The 18699-nt window shown below is 38.4% G+C and overlaps 2 protein-coding genes across 3 annotated transcripts; one reads left to right on the top strand and one right to left on the bottom strand.

The window, feature by feature from the left end:
• Positions 1-524: 524 nt before the first annotated feature.
• LOC122019041 (myosin-13-like) lies at positions 525-4700 on the top strand. Of its 2 annotated transcripts, none has more exons than XM_042576559.1 (8): positions 525-698; positions 773-976; positions 1068-1181; positions 1352-1389; positions 1481-1604; positions 1756-3648; positions 3911-3993; positions 4160-4700. In XM_042576559.1, the coding sequence occupies exons 1-8, from the start codon at positions 621-623 to the stop codon at positions 4395-4397; spliced, it is 2772 nt and encodes a 923-aa protein (XP_042432493.1). In that variant the 5' UTR covers positions 525-620; the 3' UTR covers positions 4398-4700. The 2 variants fall into 2 exon arrangements, with proteins under 2 accessions (XP_042432493.1, XP_042432486.1); XM_042576552.1 differs by having other exon boundaries at positions 1065-1181.
• A 601-nt stretch (positions 4701-5301) lies between these two features.
• Positions 5302-9710, bottom strand: LOC122019030 (signal recognition particle receptor subunit alpha-like). The gene is made up of 10 exons (XM_042576543.1): positions 9575-9710; positions 8370-9374; positions 7288-7372; positions 7079-7174; positions 6824-6976; positions 6643-6750; positions 6032-6151; positions 5827-5952; positions 5627-5710; positions 5302-5544 (listed from the first exon to the last, which is right to left on the bottom strand). The coding sequence occupies exons 2-10, from the start codon at positions 9341-9343 to the stop codon at positions 5419-5421; spliced, it is 1872 nt and encodes a 623-aa protein (XP_042432477.1). The 5' UTR covers positions 9344-9374; positions 9575-9710; the 3' UTR covers positions 5302-5418.
• Positions 9711-18699: the final 8989 nt, after the last annotated feature.

Genomic DNA, 18699 nt, shown 5'->3' with positions numbered 1-18699 from the left:
GATCCCGTTGTAAACCAACCGAGCACCACTCGACCGAGATATCATCAACTCGGTCAGACCAAAGGGCCGATCGGCAAGGGCGGTGGGCATGGTAACTTTGACTCTTAATCTCAGTTGCAAGTTGTGACGGACGACCGTTCGGAAGGTATGATCAGCCTTTCACGTCCAACCGGCTCTGTAAGTACACTCGGCTATCCTTGCCTAGTCCGCAGTCCGCTATCTCATAGTCCATCCGACCCTATAATTTTAACCGTTTGACTTTGATCTCTACCATTGCTCTGATCTATTTTTGGGGTTATTTTTTATCACCGTATCATATTATATATGGTAAGATAAATACCAAGGCTGCAAGAAGTGATCATCATCATCACCTGTCAGTATGGCTTCTTCTTTGCTGTGACCTTCAAGCCATTCACCAACAAACATATTATTACATACCACCCACACCCTCACATCTACTCTCTACCTTATTTGTACACCTATATGTCCCAACCTTCCATTAATTCTCTAAGTTCCTTGACAAATAAACAGTCACTGTTTCAAAGATTTTCCAAGCAATCTTTTCCCCTTCCACACTTTGCTCAATGAGTGATCACTGAGAACTAAAAGGAAGATCGAAGATGTTCAAAACTGCACGATGGAGGAACGAGAAGAACAAGATCAAGGTTGTTTTCAAATTGCAATTCCAAGCGACGAAGGTTGGTCTGCTTAGAACAATGGATTGCTAATCAATTACCTGGAATTCTAGCTATTTCCAGTATTGGTCTTTTAGGTACCACTGTTGGGATCAGAGACAGTGATGGTGAATTTGGTTCAGCTGGACACTGGAAAACCAACGGCGAGGACTGAAAAGGCTGCTGTGGTTAATGGAACCTGCAACTGGTCGAACCCAATTTATGAAACAGTGAAATTAGTGCGCGATGCAAAGAGTGGAAAGATGAACGAGAAGTGGTACCAGTTTCTAGTTTCTAAGACTGTGAGAAAGATCGTCACTTTCAGATTTCATCCATTAATTGTATCTGTAGCTCTGCCGGTTGTGAGTACTGATTGCTGAGTTCTTGCAGCAGGGACCAAATGAGCTCGGTGTTCTGGGAGAAGGCACGGTGAACCTGACAGATTATGGCGAGGTGTTCAAAGCCTCTTCTATCTCTCTCCATCTCAAAGCTGGAACGATCTTGCATGTGAGCATTTCTGCTAACTCATAAACAGTAACTTTCTGAAACAACTTATACTGCAACATAATTTGCATCTAACTTTCGACCAAGAAAAGACAAGGTAGAAGAAGATCATCTACTTCATGTGACAAAAAGTGGCAAGTGCATCGCTAATGAACTTTTGAATTAATTGACAGGTGACTATACAAAGAATTCAAGGTGAATTGGCAGACAGGTACAGTCATGTTTAAATTCATGTTTTTAGGGAGATTTTGTTCTTAAGAACTAATCTGTATTCTCTCTTTGCTGCTTCAACAATGATTCAGAGAAGGGGATATAAAGCGAGATGGAATGCTTGGACAAGGACAAACACTGCAAGGCCAGTTGGGCAAATACGACTGTGAAAAGGGGCTGAAAGCTCTTGTAAAGAACGACATGAACATGCTGAAAGTAAGAGATTATTTTCACAGAATAGTTTTGTAGATGTTTCTAAAGTATACTTTACTGAAATCACATTTAAGTGAATGCACACTCTGTCCTATAAGTTTGTTCTCTACGAACATTATGATATCAAGTTATCTACATGATTTCTTTTTGCCAGGATGGATCACATATCAGCAGAGAGCCCAGAGTCAAATTTACAGTAAACAGAAACCTGACAAATTATTCAGATTCTAACGAACACCATAAATCTAATAGTCCTGATGTTACATCAGAAGCCAGCTCTGATGGCAGATCAGAAATATATACACCAGGAGAGGGCATGATCAAGAACACCGGCAGCAATCGGCATGATACCGCCAGTTTCTCATCGCCTACTACTGATGTTAGCATTCAGAAAAGATCAGTGACCAGCTCTGAATGGTCTGGAGGTGAGGGAAGCACAGATGGTTCTGCAAAGTCTGAATCAAGAGAATGCCTTCCTTTCTCTCATATCAAACTTGAGAAGCTGAGTGAAGTTGTTTCCCTAACAAGAAAGGTGGAAGTATCCGAGAAAGAGTTGGAGAAGCTGAAGAGGCAAATCGTCAAGGATGCCAAGCAAGGAGAAGAGCTTTTGAGAGAGATAAGTAGTCTGAGAAAGGAAAGAGATGGTTTGCGCAGAGAATGCCAAGTGCTTTCACAGGAGAGATTAAGCTTTAATGACAATGTTTCAGCTGAATCACACAGTGCTAGGAAAGGTCCTTCGTCTGTGCTAGAAGAGATCAAACAAGAATTAGATCATGAGAGAAATCTGAACTCGAGTCTTCGCTTGCAGCTACATAAAACACAGGAAGCCAATTCTGAGTTGCTGCTTGCTGTTAGAGACCTTGACGAGCTGTTGGAGGAAAAAAACAGGGAGATGTGCCCAAAATGCACAGGATTTCAGAACTCGGATGCTAAACAAGATGGCATAGAAAATGGCACGTTAGAAAAGAAGATCATTGACCTCAACAATGAAGTGGTGTTGTACAGCGACGATCGCGAAGAGTTATTGTTGCAAATGGAACAGCTAGCTTTGGACTATGAGATTTTGAAACAGGAGAACCATGACATGTCCTTGAAGCTGGATCAGATGCAGCTGCGAGAAAAACTCGGCATGCAGTACGAGTGTTCAGCACATATTGCACTTATCAATGACCTTGAGTGTCAAGTTGAATGGCTAGAGAAACAGCTGCAATCGCAGGCTGATTCATTTAAAACAGATATTGACAACGTTATACATGCTAAAGTTGAACAAGAGAAAAAGGTCATTCAAGCAGAGGAAGCACTGAAGGAAACAAAGTGGAAGAATGTTAACACGGCTGATTGGCTTCATGAGGAACTTAGGAGGCTTTCTTCACAAGCCTCATCGACATTTTATGTGAGCGAGAAAGTGGTCGAGAGAGTGATAGATGAAGCTAATGAGTTGCATTCTCAAAACATTTACCTGCAAAATCTGCTTCAGGAAACCAAGCATAACCTGACATCAGTGCATGGCCAATATCAGATGAATCTTCAGCACTTATTAAGGGTTCTGGTTTACAAATCCAAAGAAACAGATAAGCTGCTTTTGAATCTCAAAGGCAAGAATGAAGAGCTTGAAAGTTGTAGGAATTCTGAAGAAAGGCTAAAGGTCACATTGGAGAAAATGGAAGAACTAAAATCTGAGATTGAGAAGCTCAAAATGGAGAAACATTTAGTCTCTGAAGAAAGAGGGAACTTGGTAGACAGGGTGGAAATTTTGGAGGCAAAGAACAAAGCAAATGAGCTGATTCTTCAAGATAGATATTCAGAAAGTGAACTCCTCAAGGAAGAGATAGTGCTACTGAAGCAAGTATTAGAAAAATCAGAGGACGAGAGGAATGAACTCAAGAATTTAACAGACAAAAAAGAGAATATTGTTATTATACTGACTTCTGAGGTAGAGGCCCTTAGACTAAAGTATGATCACTTGAAACAAATGGTATCTGAAGGTGAATTAGAAAAACAAGAGTTGAGGAGTCTGGTTTCTGAACTTGGGGAGACATACAATACTGTAAGTATCACTTCGATGACCTGTTGACCACTTCATGGTTCTACCAAACGCAAGAAAAAAAGAAGAAGAAAAATTCTAAAAGAAAATCCTATAAGAGTCATATAAATTATGTTTCAGTGAATTAAAATGAATTGAGAAACCATTTTTCATGAAACTGCATATGTGAGTATTAACCTAGCTTGACTAGGTAAATGAGTAGGTAAACACATTACATTTGTATTTTTACTGATAAAGCTAATAGTTGAGTATTAACCTACTTCAGGAAGAAGATGATCATTTTGAGAGCTACAAGTGTGAGTTTGAAAGTGATGCCAGCTCTCTGCAACAATCTCAAGAATTAGCAAGGTGACTATCCTTTTTGCTAGTATTTTCCTCATTGATACAGACAGAAACTTTAATTTTATAAGAAAGAGTAGAATAGGGGCAAAAAACCACTAGAGAACATATGAGAAATAAGAGACAGCACATGAAAGTGTTCCATGTTCTTATCCGGATTTTGATCTGTTTACAGGTATTGTCGAACAAATTTAAGAGAACAAGATTTGGTTTCCTATACTTGTGATCAGCATACAAAAGACATGCTAAATGAGATATCAGTCCTAAAAAGGCAGAATAAATCAACCGAAGACGAGTTGAAAGAAATGCAAGAAAGATATTCGGAGATTAGCTGGAAGTTTGCAGAAGTAGAAGGTGAAAGGCAACAACTACTTATCACAATCCGCAGTCTCAAAAATGCTTTGAAGAAGTAAGTGCATCTGAAATGGTGTTCAGATGAGTCTATTGCAAAGATATGAAATTGCAAATCCACGGCTTGCAAAGCGGTATAGGCTTGTTCGGTCATAAATAGTAGATCCATGTACATGGTGTATGTGCATCTATACAGCATTTTTTTTTTTTTTTGTGCAGCAATTGGAAAATTGTTTACGAGGTCGAAGTCTGAAATTGTGTGCTCTTACCCAAAAGTTTGCAAGAACACAGGCTTGGCTCCACTCTCAGAATTCTTCTATCCTTTGCTTTACTCTACAAGGAGATCACTTATTTTGGGTTGGCTATTTTTTTTTATCTTAGTAGTCCATTTGGGGTTTTTTTTTTATCTTGGAAGTCAATTTAGGTCTATTTTTTTTATCCTTTGCTTTACAAGATGATCACTTATTTTGGGTTTCTTTTCTGAATAATTTGTTTTCAGCTAAAAAACACCTTGGGCTCAAAAACACTAATTTCGGTCTAAAACGATTATTTTTATTATAAAAATTACATTAATGGTGCAAAATATGTCAGTTTGGATAGAAAAATACATCATCAATTTATTATTTTGGTACATTAAGACACAAAAGCATTCTTTATTTAGCAATGAAGGAGATATTGCGAATTGCAGGAAGGGAATGCGTCAGTCAAAAAATTAGTTCGTGGACTACCAAAAAACAAAGACACCTCCGGTGCAAAGAAACTTGCTTTTCTGGATGAAGAAGTTCAATATTTGAGAAAAAAAAAGAAGCAAAAACTTTTCGATTGAGATTATATTCCAAGTGAATCTGTTGTTCCATCTACTCTAAAGTTCCAATCATTGCACAGTATAGACAGGAACATAAATAAGAGAGATGAACATTACACGACAGTTCCATAACAAATCCAAACTTAGGGAAGACAGGAACATAACGGATCAAAGCATTCATGATTCATTGCTTCCAAAGTCGAGAATGAGGTCACAGGGGGGTACATTGAGTTAAGACACAGTAGCAAACATTGATGGGGAGAACGCACAAATTACATTCACTTCAGAAGAGTTTTCACAATGGACTTCACGTTGAGCTTCTTCAGGTCTGTGTAAGACTGACCACAGCCAACAAACATCACTGGAGCTCCTGAAACATAAACCATGGAAAGAGCTGCTCCAACCTGCAGGTGAAAAAACACATTTTACAAAACCGAGGAAAACATAGGTGATCAATATCTATATAAACTTTTGCAGTTAACTGACTTTATCATCGATAGTATCAAACTTGGTGAGCAGGATGCCATCAATCAGCCTGGCATTCGGAACTGTGGAGAGGTCAGCTAATTTCTGCAACATATGAGGAACAAAGTATTAAAAGAAGGAATAGGTATATTTCCTTCATATTGCTATGCTAAGCAATCATAACGGTCACAAATTTTAAGTGAATAATACACAAAAAGCACCTGGTCGAATTTTGTTAATTGATCCACCGCATCATTTCCAACCAGAGCCTCTCCGACAAAAAGAACTAGGTCTGGGCTGTTGAGATTGATGAGTTTAGAGAGTGCTCTCATCAGCGGCTCATTATCCTGATATGTCAGAGAGTAAGAACAGAAATCTCTCCAAATGTTTTGACAACTGAAAAGCATTTAAATAGTCCAGCCTAACCTGCATGCGACCAGCTGTATCAACAAGCACCACATCTGAACTGTTCCGTTTAGCTTCCTGGATGGCTTCCTTTGCTACGACTGCAGGATCTTTTTCATAGCCTTTCTCAAATATAGGTATCTGTGATTAATTTTGGTTTAGTTGAGTAAACATTATTCAGTTCTGCTTTATCATCACTGAAGTTGGAGGCTTTCTTGAGTCAAACCAAAGCTAAAGTCGAGTTACATTCATCAAAGATTCCAGAAGCAATTTTAGTTTGAGCATTTTACCGATGGCTTAATTAGTTTTAGTTTCAGCATTTGACCAACGGCCTAAGCAGAAATCAGTGCATCTATTTAAATATAACTTAACAGTTCAACAGACAATCAGTATAACAAAGGTCAAAAAGTGAAATGAGATTAATGGAAACAGAACAGAAGACACTAGGATCACAAGAATTTTTGAAAATGACTGAATAATATTTGACACAATATATAATCTAGTTCTACCAACTAACAATTATTAACTATAAAATAAGTGAACTTGGAAGATGTCAGAAAAAAGATTTGGCAACAATATATATGAGAAACCAGCACAAATCTCAAGTAAACAATCATAAGAACATTGCACACCTGGAGTCTGCGTGCATGTGTGCGAAGCTGTTCAACAGCACCTGACCTAAATGTATCGCAGGCCGCTAGCATAACAGAAATGTTATGTTGCAAAAGCCAGTATGCAACCTGAAGAAAAAATATCCTCAAAAAATAATCCTGATGCCAGTTAAATAAAGCAAACTAGGATAAAAGCACTTACTTTAGATAGATTAGTAGATTTTCCAACTCCATTGACACCAACAAAAACCACAACATAAGGTCTTCCTTGCTCCTTAGCCACATGAACATCTCGCAATATATCAATGGATCGTTTTGGCGTTAGAATGCGAAGAAGAGCCTCTTCCATAGCTGCCTGCAATTTCATCAAGTGGTATTTTGTAAGGTTGCAAAAGATGCCTCTGCAGTAAAATTAAACCTCCAGCAGAGCATATTGACAAACAACAAAGTTATGTACCTGGACTGTGGTAGAAACTCTTGTAAATGAGCCCAGCTTTTTTCCTTCAAGACTAGCTGCTACTGATTCACATAGCTTTTCAGCAATTTCCTCAGCCTAAGGGTGGCATACGAAAGGCAACAGTAAGCCGTTAGTGAACTGTAAACCAGTTGATGAAATTAGGTAACACAATCTAAATGGAAATCAAGCGTACAAGGCAAGACACATACCACATTTTTAGTCATCAGACGATCTTTGAGGGCTTTCAATGCTGGTTGCAAATTAGATTTTTCTAGAACAGCATTGCCAGAAATGCTGAAAATTAAATAAACAAATAAATAAGATTGAAAGAATTGACAACTACAAAGATGCATGATAACAGATTTGTAGATAAGATCCTTAGGTCTTGGAGAAACCAGCGCACCAAACTATTATGGACCTCTAAAAATTTTCTTTTGTCTCCCAACGTCTGCAAAGCATGATTAACTGAGTTATTTTGGAGATTCTTGGTAGAATCACTAACACTATTATCTTTCACTTTTAACCATACACTACATTTAAGACATATTATCCAATTAATAAGTATGGTACAATTATACACCATAAATATGCCAACTGATGATGCACAGCTGCAGAAATAGTAATATAAAATAAGAGAAAACTAAATTGCTCGTGTATGAAATAACTGCTAATCTTTAATCAACAGTTTAACATAGTAGAATCTTAACTATAAGCTAACACATACATCTAGGGTCTCATTTAATTTAGAAAACCTGCAACAAGAAGTTATTGTCAGTGAAGATTTGAAAACGTCTCAAAAGGATTATGAAATTTGTTCACATACATGGCTCAAAATTAAAGGCTTTCATCCTGAGAACAGTTAATTTATTGGCTTCACTGGAAAAGATATGGGAAGGCTTTCATTTCTGTAACAAGATATACAGATGAAAATCATTCATCATCTCAAACAGATTGGTACGGAAAGTTAAAATGCTGATAGAAGAGCTGACAAAATTATAAACAATTCAGCGCAGAGATATTTGATTATGCTCCGAGGAATCACATAAAAATACTAGTGGTAGATTTTGGACAAGTCCAAGGTCTCAAAGTCAAATAATGTTAAAAACCCAAAATACTTTTAAATGTTTATTCAGGGAAGGAGGTGAAACCTATCAGAGAAATGATTACAGAGCAAGGCAAAGTGCTCTAGTTCAAGATAAATAAATCTTCAACTTAAAAGAAAATGACCATTAAGTAAACCAAAAAAATACCCCAGGCAAAATCTGTCCAGATTGAGATCAAAGCATTTTACCTTTGGATCATAGATGAAAACCAGCCTTTTTTCTTGGTGCTAGTTTTCTCATTCTCCACTTCCTCATCATCCTCATCCTCATCACTGCTTACAAGTTCCTCCTTATCCATCATGCTCTCTCCCTGATCTGCTGCTGCAGCTTCAATAGGTATATCTCCTCTCTCATTCGTGGGATCTGTGAAATCCAGCTTTGACTCGGAAGGTGAATCATCCCAAACCCTATTTTTTTTCACAATTTTCTTTGGCTCAGCCTTTGTAACCTTACCGCCAGCACTAGTATCTGTTTTCTTTCCACCTTTGGCTCTCAATTTTTGTAACTTATTTACATCAAAGGCCCCAGCTTCAGGGGCTCCATTCTCTTTTCCCTTTGCAAAAAGGTTTGGGGCTTGAGATTTCTCCTTATGTCCATTCCCTTGCCCTTTCAAACCACCATTAGCTAAAGAACGTCCCTCACCTGAATCGCCATCAGAGTCGTCCTTCCCAGAGCCACCACTGTTGTTATTCCGTTGTTTCCCAGATCCTCTGGCAGCACCATTAGGGGTTTGTTTCTTCACAGGAGCCATGGTAGAGGCCCGACCAGCCTGTTTGGACTTGCGCATCTCCTCAGCACGGGCCTCTGCTTCCTTCTGAAGCTGGCGGAAGGTCTCATTGAAATCATCATAAGTTATGCGCTTGGGGTCGTATATCTGAGAAAACTCGCGACGGACGGCGGCGAGAAGATCATCGACGTAAAGTAGGTGGAGGATGCGCTGGTAGACAGCGACGAAAACGAGACCAAGGTCGTTATCGAACGCCCACTTTAGCGTATAGGCTGCGCCGCCGGCAGGAACATCGTAGTGGAAGGCATCGTCGGCGGATCGCTCCTCAAGGAGGCAGGAACGGATGAGGGCATCGATGGGGGAGCCCTTAAGCGCCTTGCCGAGCTCCCATAGGATCAACCCACCTCGCGTAAATATCAACAGCTCTTCCAACATCTTCAAATCCGATCTGAACAATCCCCCTCAACTAAGACAAGAGGAAAAAAAAATCAACAAAATCAAACAAAACCCAAAGAGAAACATGACAATTTAATCGAGAGGGAGACTAAAATGGATTCAGAACCAAAATTTTCGCGGATCAAGTGACACAAAGATCAGACGACGATAGATTTGAACAGTAAAAGAACGGATCGGAACGCCGGAACGGAACGGATCGGAAATGATTACCTCCTGATGAATCGGAAAACGACGTCGGAGGCGCTCCGGCGTGGCCAGATCGGGAAGCTTGCGCGCTGTCGAAGAAGGCGGGGCGTCGGCAATTTAGGGTTGCTACGCGTGAGAAATGAGACAAGAGAGAGGAGACGGAGAATTTAATAAATAAAATTTATTTTATTTAATATAATAAAAAATCATTTTAATATATAATATAATAAAAAATCATTTTAAATTTTTAAAAAATGTAAACAAAATCTATATAATCATAGAAACTTATTTTCTTATTAACTATTATTTATATTATTATTATTATTCTAAGTAAATTTAATTAGATTAAATTTTAATTAATTTTAATTATTATCATTATATATATATAATATTTATTATTTATTTTTACTATTATTGTTTAGTATTTTAATTAGTATATCATTAAATATTTAGTACGATAAATTACAAATAAATTAAAAATTTTTATTAAGTGATATATATATCCAGACCGCGATCGTTCCGTGAAACGCATGGTGTTGGACCCCGTGGTAGTTTTGATGTGATCAACCAAGTTGGTTAGGTCCTGCTGTGTTTGATCCCTGTGTCTGAGTGTGCAGGAGCTTAGGAACACAGGAAGTCGAGCGGAAGACGCAGTTAGCAAGAAGGCCGACGGAAGGGAGCCGGGCTGCGAGTGTGGCGACGGAGAGCTGCAGAGAAGAGTACTCGGTGGCGTGAAGGCGTGCGCGCGGCTCGAGGGACGACGTTGGGACGGAAGGTCGCCGAGGAGAAGGCCGGAATGGTTCGGTGAGCCCTATTGGGGTCGAATCACCCAAAAGAACGGAACTTGAAGCTAAAGAGGAAAAGAAGACAAAAGAGGTTGAAATTATCGCAGCGCATAATTATCGTAGAAGATTGAAGAAGGCGCGTTAAAAGTCAAGGCGCCTGAACACATGAAGGCGCCTTGAATGATTGTTTAAGCGCCTTGAAAATCAGATTTCTGATTTACAGCCGCGGATAAAGTTTTATCCGCAGATCGAGTTGAGGCGCTTAAACTTTGCGAGGCGCCTTCGAGATAGACTTTCCGGAGCTATAAGGCAACTGAGCTAGGAATTCAACAACAACTCAAGCAATCATTGTGTAGCCATTCCTAGCAATAGTTCTAAGCTTCCAAAGTGTAAAAGGCTTCTCCGCCTTAAAGGAGATTTTTCTACTGAGCTTTTTCTTCGCCTGGATTAACAACCTCCTTGGTTGTAACCAGGTTAAATCATGTTTTCTACTTAATTTCTATTTCCTTGCTTAGTTTAATTTTATTTCGCCTTTACTTATTTACTATTGCATTAATTGAGTTGAAATAGGAGGGTATTTTATTTTGTGTTTTCGAGAATTCCACCCCTCTTGGCGCCTCTCATCACCAACAAGTGGTATCGAGCCAAGTTGCCTCAGGACTAATCGTCAATCAAGCACTACGATCAAACGATGGTCGGCGAACATCCATCCCAGGTTCGACGGAGACTTGCAACATGGAAGCGCAAATGGAGGTATTTTTAAAAGCAGACTTTGATATTTTAATTACTATGAAATATGGTTTCGGCTCCTAAAGACAAAGAAGAAAACACGTGGAGCAAAAAGGAGCAAGTGATTTCATAACGGAAAGGCCGAGTTCCACCCCCAACACGGTCGGGAGGTAAACCGATCGAAGCTATGACTCACAAAGATCTCGGAAAAATTCTGGAGCTTTGAAGGCACCTCGCGAAGCTAGCAAATCGCGACATCCTCCGGAACCGGTTGGGAACCTCCGGATGAACCAAGGCGAGAAGGTAGCGCGACTCAAGGAGCTGATAATGCAACTAACGAACCTTGGAGAAGAGGTAACCAACCGGGACTCTATCCTAGACGCGCTCAATGCCTTCCAGAGAACTCAGAGTGGACCTCCTTAGTAGATGCATACTACATCTCTAAGGACCTCGAGGTAACGTTAGAACAGTTATTTTCGACTTTTGAACTTCACGAATCTCGAGTTTGGAGCCAAATGGAGTAGAGAAGACCGGTCAGAACATAGCTCTAAAGGCAAAAGTAATCGGTTCGACTCCGAAGCCTCAGGCGACTACTGGTAAAACGGTTCAATAAGTTTTTAATTCTAATAAATTTAGACCGCAGAAAAAGAGGCATCAACAAAGAAAAAGGACGGTTATAATTGCAACAAAGAAGGGCACATCAAGGATGATGCCGACAAATTAAAGAGAAAGGAGAAAGAAAGGGAAAATCAAAAACAAGAAACCAGAATCCTCCAAGCACAAGAATCAAGGCTACTTGGTCGATTCATCATCCTCCAAGTCGACATCGAAGAATTCTGACTAGCAATCGATGGCCAACCATCGCCTAGAAGAAACGCTTAGCTCGTAAAATGAGCATAGATGAAGGGGAGGAACATCAGAAGGAGAAAGCAATGATGAAGGGGAGCATCGGACGAGGTAAGTAAGGTACGTAAACTCTAAACTTTTGAGTTTATTAAAGCTTTATCTAAAGAATTAGATCAATTAGAAAAAGAAAATAAAAATTTGAAATCTGAAAATAAAAATCTAAAATTAGAAATTGAGAAATTAAGAAATAGTACATGTTTAAATAGATTTCCAAATTCAAAAATTAAAGTTTATGGAAAATTGAACTGGTATATTAGAAACCATAAGGGCCAGCTTAGAAGGATACCCAAAAATTATGTACCCCCTAAGTATCTGAATAACCCTGTAGGTAGGAACCTCTATTGGGTTCCAAAATCTGTGTTTAATTAATTTTTCAAAAATTAAAAGCTTACAGTGAAAAAATTAAATATTGAAATTCTTTCTGGAAGCAAGTGGTTGTTGCTCCAATAACCAAGAAGGCCTAGTGCCTCGCCACGACTTGGAAGCTAAAATATTGAAAAAATGTTTAATTAACTTTCTGAAAAAACATTAAACTAGAATTAAATAATGCTTTAAAAGTTCTTAAATCTTTTAAAATTCTAAAAGTCAGTGAAAATTCAAAATTTAAATTTGACTTAGAAATTTTTATTGACTTAGAATTTTTTAAATTCAAAAATTTGACTTAGAATTTTTTTTTGACTTAGAAATTTTTTGAAAAATTCATATTGACTTAGAAATTTTTTTGAAAATTCAAAAATTTGACTTAGAATTTTTTGTTTGGTAAAATTCGTTTTGAATTAGAATTTTTTTTTAAATTCTATACATTTCACTTAACTTAGGTTATTTTTTAACCTCATTTTTCTGTGATCAAAGGGGGAAAGAAAATACAAGTTTAGGGGAGTTAGAAAATTTTAAAATTTCGTTATTATTATAAAAAGTGTTGCAATTTTACTAATTGCAAAAATTATGCTTAACTTGTTAGTTTAGTAATTTTTTCTTTAAAATTACTTTTTATGTCTATTTTAAACCCTAACTTGAACTTGGGTTGATGCACATCAAAAAGGGGGAGATTGTTGGACCCGTGGTAGTTTTGATGTGATCAACCAAGTTGATTAGGTCTCTGTGTTTGATCCACTGATGTCCGGTGCGGGGAGTTTAGGAACACGAAGTCGAGCGCGCCAGAGAGGAGACGGAAGGGGCAGCCGAGGGGCGGGTTTGCCGAGGATGTCCGAGGGACGACAGAGAGCCTTCAAGAGGGTCGAGCCGAGCTCGAACGTTATAAATTCGATTCGAATGAAGCCAAATTATTCGACTGGGTTCGACTGGTATTCATCCCTAAGTATAGGATCACAATTCTAAATGAGCTTCAGCACTTGGGAAGAAAAGAAGACAAAGAGGTAATAGAATTATGCAGAAAAGAGCAATATGCTTTTGCTTAATTAATACAGCGCCAAGAACACATACATATAGGCGACTTGAATGATTGTTTAAGGCGCCTTGAGCAGTCCAGTTTGACCGTTTGCGCTGTGGATAAAGTTTTATCCGCAGATCGAGTTGGAGGCACCTTAAACCTTGTTGGAGGCGCCTTGGACCCTCGAGATAGACTTTCCAGGAGCTATAAAAAGGCCCCTGGAGCTAGGAATTCAACAACAACTCAAGCAATCATTGTGTAGCCATTCCTAGCAATAGTTCTAAGCTTCCAAAGTGTAAAAGGCTTCTCCGCCTTCAGCAAAGGAGATTTTTCTACTGAGCTTTTTCTTACTGCCCTGGATTAACAACCTCCTTGGTTGTAACCAGGTTAAATCCTGTTTTCTACTTAATTTCTATTTCCTTGCTTAGTTTAATTTTATTTCTGCCTTTACTTATTTACTATTGCATTAATTGAGTTGAAATCCGAGGAGAGTATTTTTATTTTGTGTTTTCAGCAATTCACCCCCCTCTTGCCGGCCTCCGCTGCACCAACACATGGTTCGTCGGAACGGACATGTAATAGCTAGAACGGACGTTCCTGTTGGTGCGAGAAGCATCCGACGATCGACCGTTGTTTTGATAATGGTAAAGGAATTCAAAGTTAAGTTGTTTTGTGATCTAACGTACTTAATTGAGTGTTTCAGGAAAGTCCTAGCTGCGGTTAGGCAGGTGGAAACCCCTAGGGGTTGGTAATCCTAAGTCATAGGGGGTGGTAACCCTATGCGGAAAGTCATGGCGGATCGAGTGCTTCAGGCAAAAGTCCTAGGGGGTGGTAACCCTAGGTGGAAAGTCCTGGTGTCGCGAACCAGGTGAAAAACTGGACGGGCCGAGAAGCGGAAGTCCAGCAGAAAGTCCGGAAGCTTCGAACGCTGAGCAAAAGTCCAGTCGATCTTGAGGATCGCACTGACAACAGGTAAATCTCCTGAGGGAAGTAGGTGAGGACGCGTTCCTCGTAGAGGGAACAGTAGGCGTTGGGTCGACCTAGGGTTTCCGGTTGGAAATTTGAAGTCAGACCTGGACAATCCGATGACTGTTAATTATATTTATTATATTGTTTCTGTACTAACTTTGTTTTGCAGGGTTTATGTTTGGGACTAACATATTTTGCAGGAACAAAGAAGCACACTTAGCCTCGGATGAACAATGTCCGAGGCTCCTCCATGGGGCTTGGAGGCGCCTCGGGTGCTAGCCGAAGCTAGCTGTCCAGAGGAGCTGGAGGCGCCTCGGACATCGCTGGAGGCGCCTTGGACCAGGCGTTGGAGGCGCCTTGGAGCAGCTTGGAGGCGGCTTCAGTGTGATAAGGCACGACCAGATCAGAGCTGATCCACGCGTGTGACTCAGCAGCCTGGAGGCGCCTCGGACAGGCTTGGAGGCGCCTCCATCACTGTTTATAAGGAGGGTTCGAGCAGCACTAAATTCAAGAATTCACAAGCAATCCTTCTGCGTTCTACTGCTAACAAGTTCATCCCGAAGTGCTGCAACAACCTTCCGACGACCCGGAGCTCCGCTGTTTTAGAATATGTCGTTCGGTATAATTTACATTCTCGCACTCATTGTAAATCTTAATCTGTACTATTGTTTCGAGCTTATAGTTGTTGCCCATCGGAAACGATCAACGATCGCGGGCCTTGGAGTAGGAGTCATCACAGACTCCGAACCAAGTAACTCCTCGTGTCCTTGTGTGTTGTTTTGTCCCCTTTTCTTTATTCCGCTGCTTAAACTCGTACGATTTACGAATTCAAAAAAGTGAAAGCCACGAGCGCTATTCACCCCCTCTAGCGCTTTCGATCCAACAATTGGTATCAGAGCGGGGTCGCGTTGATCTGGTGCAACCACCAATCACGTAATTTTTTCGTGGTATTTTCAGTTTTACAGAGTCAATTAGAATTAGCTTAATAGCTATATTCTAATTATTTTTTTTGAATCAGTTTTTGCTTGAGACTGATGCAACACCACTCGAGTTAGTTATTTCTTAACTTTATTTCCCGCACTGCTAATCCAAGACCTAGTCTTGGGACATTTCTGCTATTTTTTGTTTTGCATATTTAACAAATGGCCCAACAAGAGGGTTTCAACACCGTTCGTCCCCTGTTCTTCACCGGAGAAGACTTCAGATATTGGAAGGGGTGAATGGAAATCTTCCTCAAGATCCAGTTCGATACCTGGATGATTATCAAGACTGGAATACAACTACCAACCGACGAAGACGACAAGCCAACACCTTGCGAAAAATGGGAACCGACCCTAATCAAGAAGGTGGAAGCTGATGCCAGAGCGACTTGCACCCTCCAGTGCAGACTGACCAAGGAGGAGCTCAACAGAGTTGGACTGTTCTCCAGCGCAAAAGAGCTTTGGGAGAAGCTGATCGAACTCCATGAGGGCACCTCCGACACCAAGGTTAGTAAAAGAGATCTTCTATTTAATAAATTATATAACCTGAAAATGCAGGACGGAGAGATTGCAAGTCAACTCCATGCTCGTATATAAGAAATTCTCAACTCCCTCCATGCGATCGGGCAAAGAGTCGAGAATCGGGACATCATAAGGTACGCTCTAAACGCTTTTCCAAGGAGCACATTGTGGGCATCGATGGTATATGCCTACAAAGTCTCCAAGGATCTATCTTCTATAAAATTAGATGAGTTATTTTGTGAGTTTGAATTGCATGAACAGACTAATACACAGCCAACCGAAAAGGAGGTTACTTTGGTTGCAGGTACCAGTCGAACACGTGAACCGGAATCGGAAGTCGAACCTGACTCAGACGATGAAGATGATGAATTGACAACCGAACTAGTAAATCTTGTAAAGAAACTCTATAAGAAGAAGAAGGGCTTCAACAAGAGAGACCTAAAGAAAGCAGTTCAATCCAAGGAAGGTCAACCCAGCTCAGGAGTCAAGTTCGAGGTGATCTGCTACGGATGCAACCAGAAAGGGCACATCAAGGCCAACTGCCCAAATCAGAAGGATGCAAAGAAGCAGAGGAAAAGGAAGGTGCTGAAAGCGACTTGGGAAGAATCCTCAGAAGAAGACACCGATGATGAACTCGATCAGACGAGTCTACTTGCGTTGATGGCTCGAGACCAGATTGAACTGTCCGAGAGCGAGAGCGAGTCAGAAGCCGAGTCCCAGCGAAGTCACGGATCCGTATCCATTTCCGAAGAGCCTGACCCCACTGTAAGTGTTCCTCGACTTAATAATTTAGTTAATTACTTACTACGTAAATTAGCTAAGTCAAACCTAAAGGTCAAGTCACTTCTAAAGGAAGTAGCAGTCCTTAAAGAAGTGACTAACTCTAAGACCTTGCCTGGCCCAGTTCAGACTGGAAGTTCAACTCAAGTTCAAAAACTTGAGAAAGAAAATTCTAGTCTGAAAACTCAGGTGAAGGATTTAAAAAATACATTAGAACGGTTCTCTTTGGGCTCCAAGAAGCTTGACCTAATTCTTGGGACACAAAGAGCCGTTTACAACAAAACTGGGCTAGGTTATAAAACTAAAAGAAAATATAGATCTTACCTGTCCTTAGTAAATAGACAAAATAATAAATCAGTCCAAGCATGGGTACCCAAGTCCAACCTGGTTAATCAAGTTAGACTTGGTCAATATTGGGTCCCTAAAGATCAAATACATTACCTCGATAGACCATATCGAAGCTATGATCCAAAGGGAGCTAGAAGAAAAACAATAAAAAATAAAACTAAATTAAAAATTAAATTAAATTCAAATTCAAATTAAATAAAATTAAATTCAAATTTAAATTAAATAACATCAAATTAAATTCAAGTTAAATCAAATTAAAATCCAAAGGAAGGCTCCAGGATAGCTGGCACCTCCGAACTTAACCTACCCGATAAGGGTAACCAAGAATAGACTACCTGACAGGGTAATTAAGGTTAGAATAAAATGGGCTAGGTTTAACTTAACTCACGGTACTGGTGAAGTATTGGATGATAGTACGTTGGGGAAGCTTAGTCATCGCATGTCTAGGAAGATATGGCTTCGACCTGGTGCATTTGGCTAAGTGGAATTGACTGAAGCTACCCTTTATGGATCATAACCAGTTAGACCAAGATTTTGTACTAAGTTCAATAGGTAGGACTATTTGGAAAACCTCGAAGGCATGGTTACTTTAATGATGTCCTTGTGACTCACCATAGCCCAGAAGTTTATCCAAAGAATGTCTACTTGTTGAACCCAAAACTAAACCTGAATCTAACACAAAGTTAAACCAAACCCTAAAATTGAATCTAATTCATCTCACAAAACTTGTAGGATTTCCTGATTGAAAATTTAGATCGGGTGAGATGGCTAAGGAATAAAAATTTAAAAAAAATTAAATTTGAAATTCAAAATATAAATCAAAATTCGAAATTCAAATTCAAAATTCGAGTTAAAATTCGAAATTCGAATTGAAATTTGAAATTTGAAATTAAAATTCATAATTAAAATTAAATTAATTCAAATTCAAATTCAAAATTTGTAATTAAATTAAAATTTAATTAAAATTTTTTAATTTAATTAACTTAAATATTTTTTTAATTAATTAACGTAAATATTTTTAAAATTATCAACCTTCAAATCAAGATTTAATCAATATTCTTTCGAAATTAAATTAACTTAAATATTTTTCAAAAATTAAATTAACTTAAATATTTTCAAAAATTAAATTAACCTAAATATTCTTTCAAAATTTAATTAACCTAAATATTTTTCAAATTTAATTTAAATATTTTTCAAATTAAATTAACTTAAATATTTTTCAAACTTAAATTAACTTAAATATTTTTTCAAAATTAAATTAACTAAAAAATTTTCAAAATTAAATTAACTTAAATATTTTTCAAACTTAAATTAACTTAAATATTTTTTCAAAATTAAATTAACTTAAAACAATTTTCAAAAATTAACTTAAATATTTTTTCAAAATTAAATTAACTTAAATATTTTTTCAAAATTAAATTAACTTAAATATTCTTCAAAATTAAATTAACTTAAAAATTTTCAAAATTAAATTAACTTATTTTTTTTAAAAAATAAATAAATTAACTTAAATATTTTGAATAGATATTTTTTAAAAATTTAATTAACTTAAAATATTTTTCAAAAAAAAAATTTAACTTAAAATTTACTTAAGTAAAATCAACCATCTAACAATCACTCATAGGCATAACTGATTGTTAATATAGAATGAGTAAGATGGGGAATTAGAGAGCTTATGTCAATCAAACTATCTGTTGATCCATCGAAATGAATCCAATTCAAATACCTTATGTGTAGGAA

This window comes from Zingiber officinale, chromosome 1A (genome assembly GCF_018446385.1).
Source record: "Zingiber officinale cultivar Zhangliang chromosome 1A, Zo_v1.1, whole genome shotgun sequence".
Lineage (NCBI taxonomy): Eukaryota > Viridiplantae > Streptophyta > Magnoliopsida > Zingiberales > Zingiberaceae > Zingiber > Zingiber officinale.
Note: the sequence above shows the minus strand (reverse complement) of the source record. Positions and strands in the feature narration are given on the sequence as shown.

Coding starts and splice junctions, on each gene's coding strand:
- LOC122019030 (XM_042576543.1), bottom strand. CDS start 9,343: ATGTTGGAAGAGCTGTTGATATTTACGCGAGGTGGGTTGATCCTATGG. Junction 7,175..7,287: donor GTCTGATGACTAAAAATGTG/GTATGTGTCTTG, acceptor TGCCACCCTTAG/GCTGAGGAAATTGCTGAAAA. Junction 6,152..6,642: donor CACATGCACGCAGACTCCAG/GTGTGCAATGTT, acceptor AATTAATCACAG/ATACCTATATTTGAGAAAGG.
- LOC122019041 (XM_042576552.1), top strand. CDS start 621: ATGTTCAAAACTGCACGATGGAGGAACGAGAAGAACAAGATCAAGGTT. Junction 977..1,064: donor AGTTTCTAGTTTCTAAGACT/GTGAGAAAGATC, acceptor GAGTTCTTGCAG/CAGGGACCAAATGAGCTCGG. Junction 1,390..1,480: donor CAAGGTGAATTGGCAGACAG/GTACAGTCATGT, acceptor ACAATGATTCAG/AGAAGGGGATATAAAGCGAG.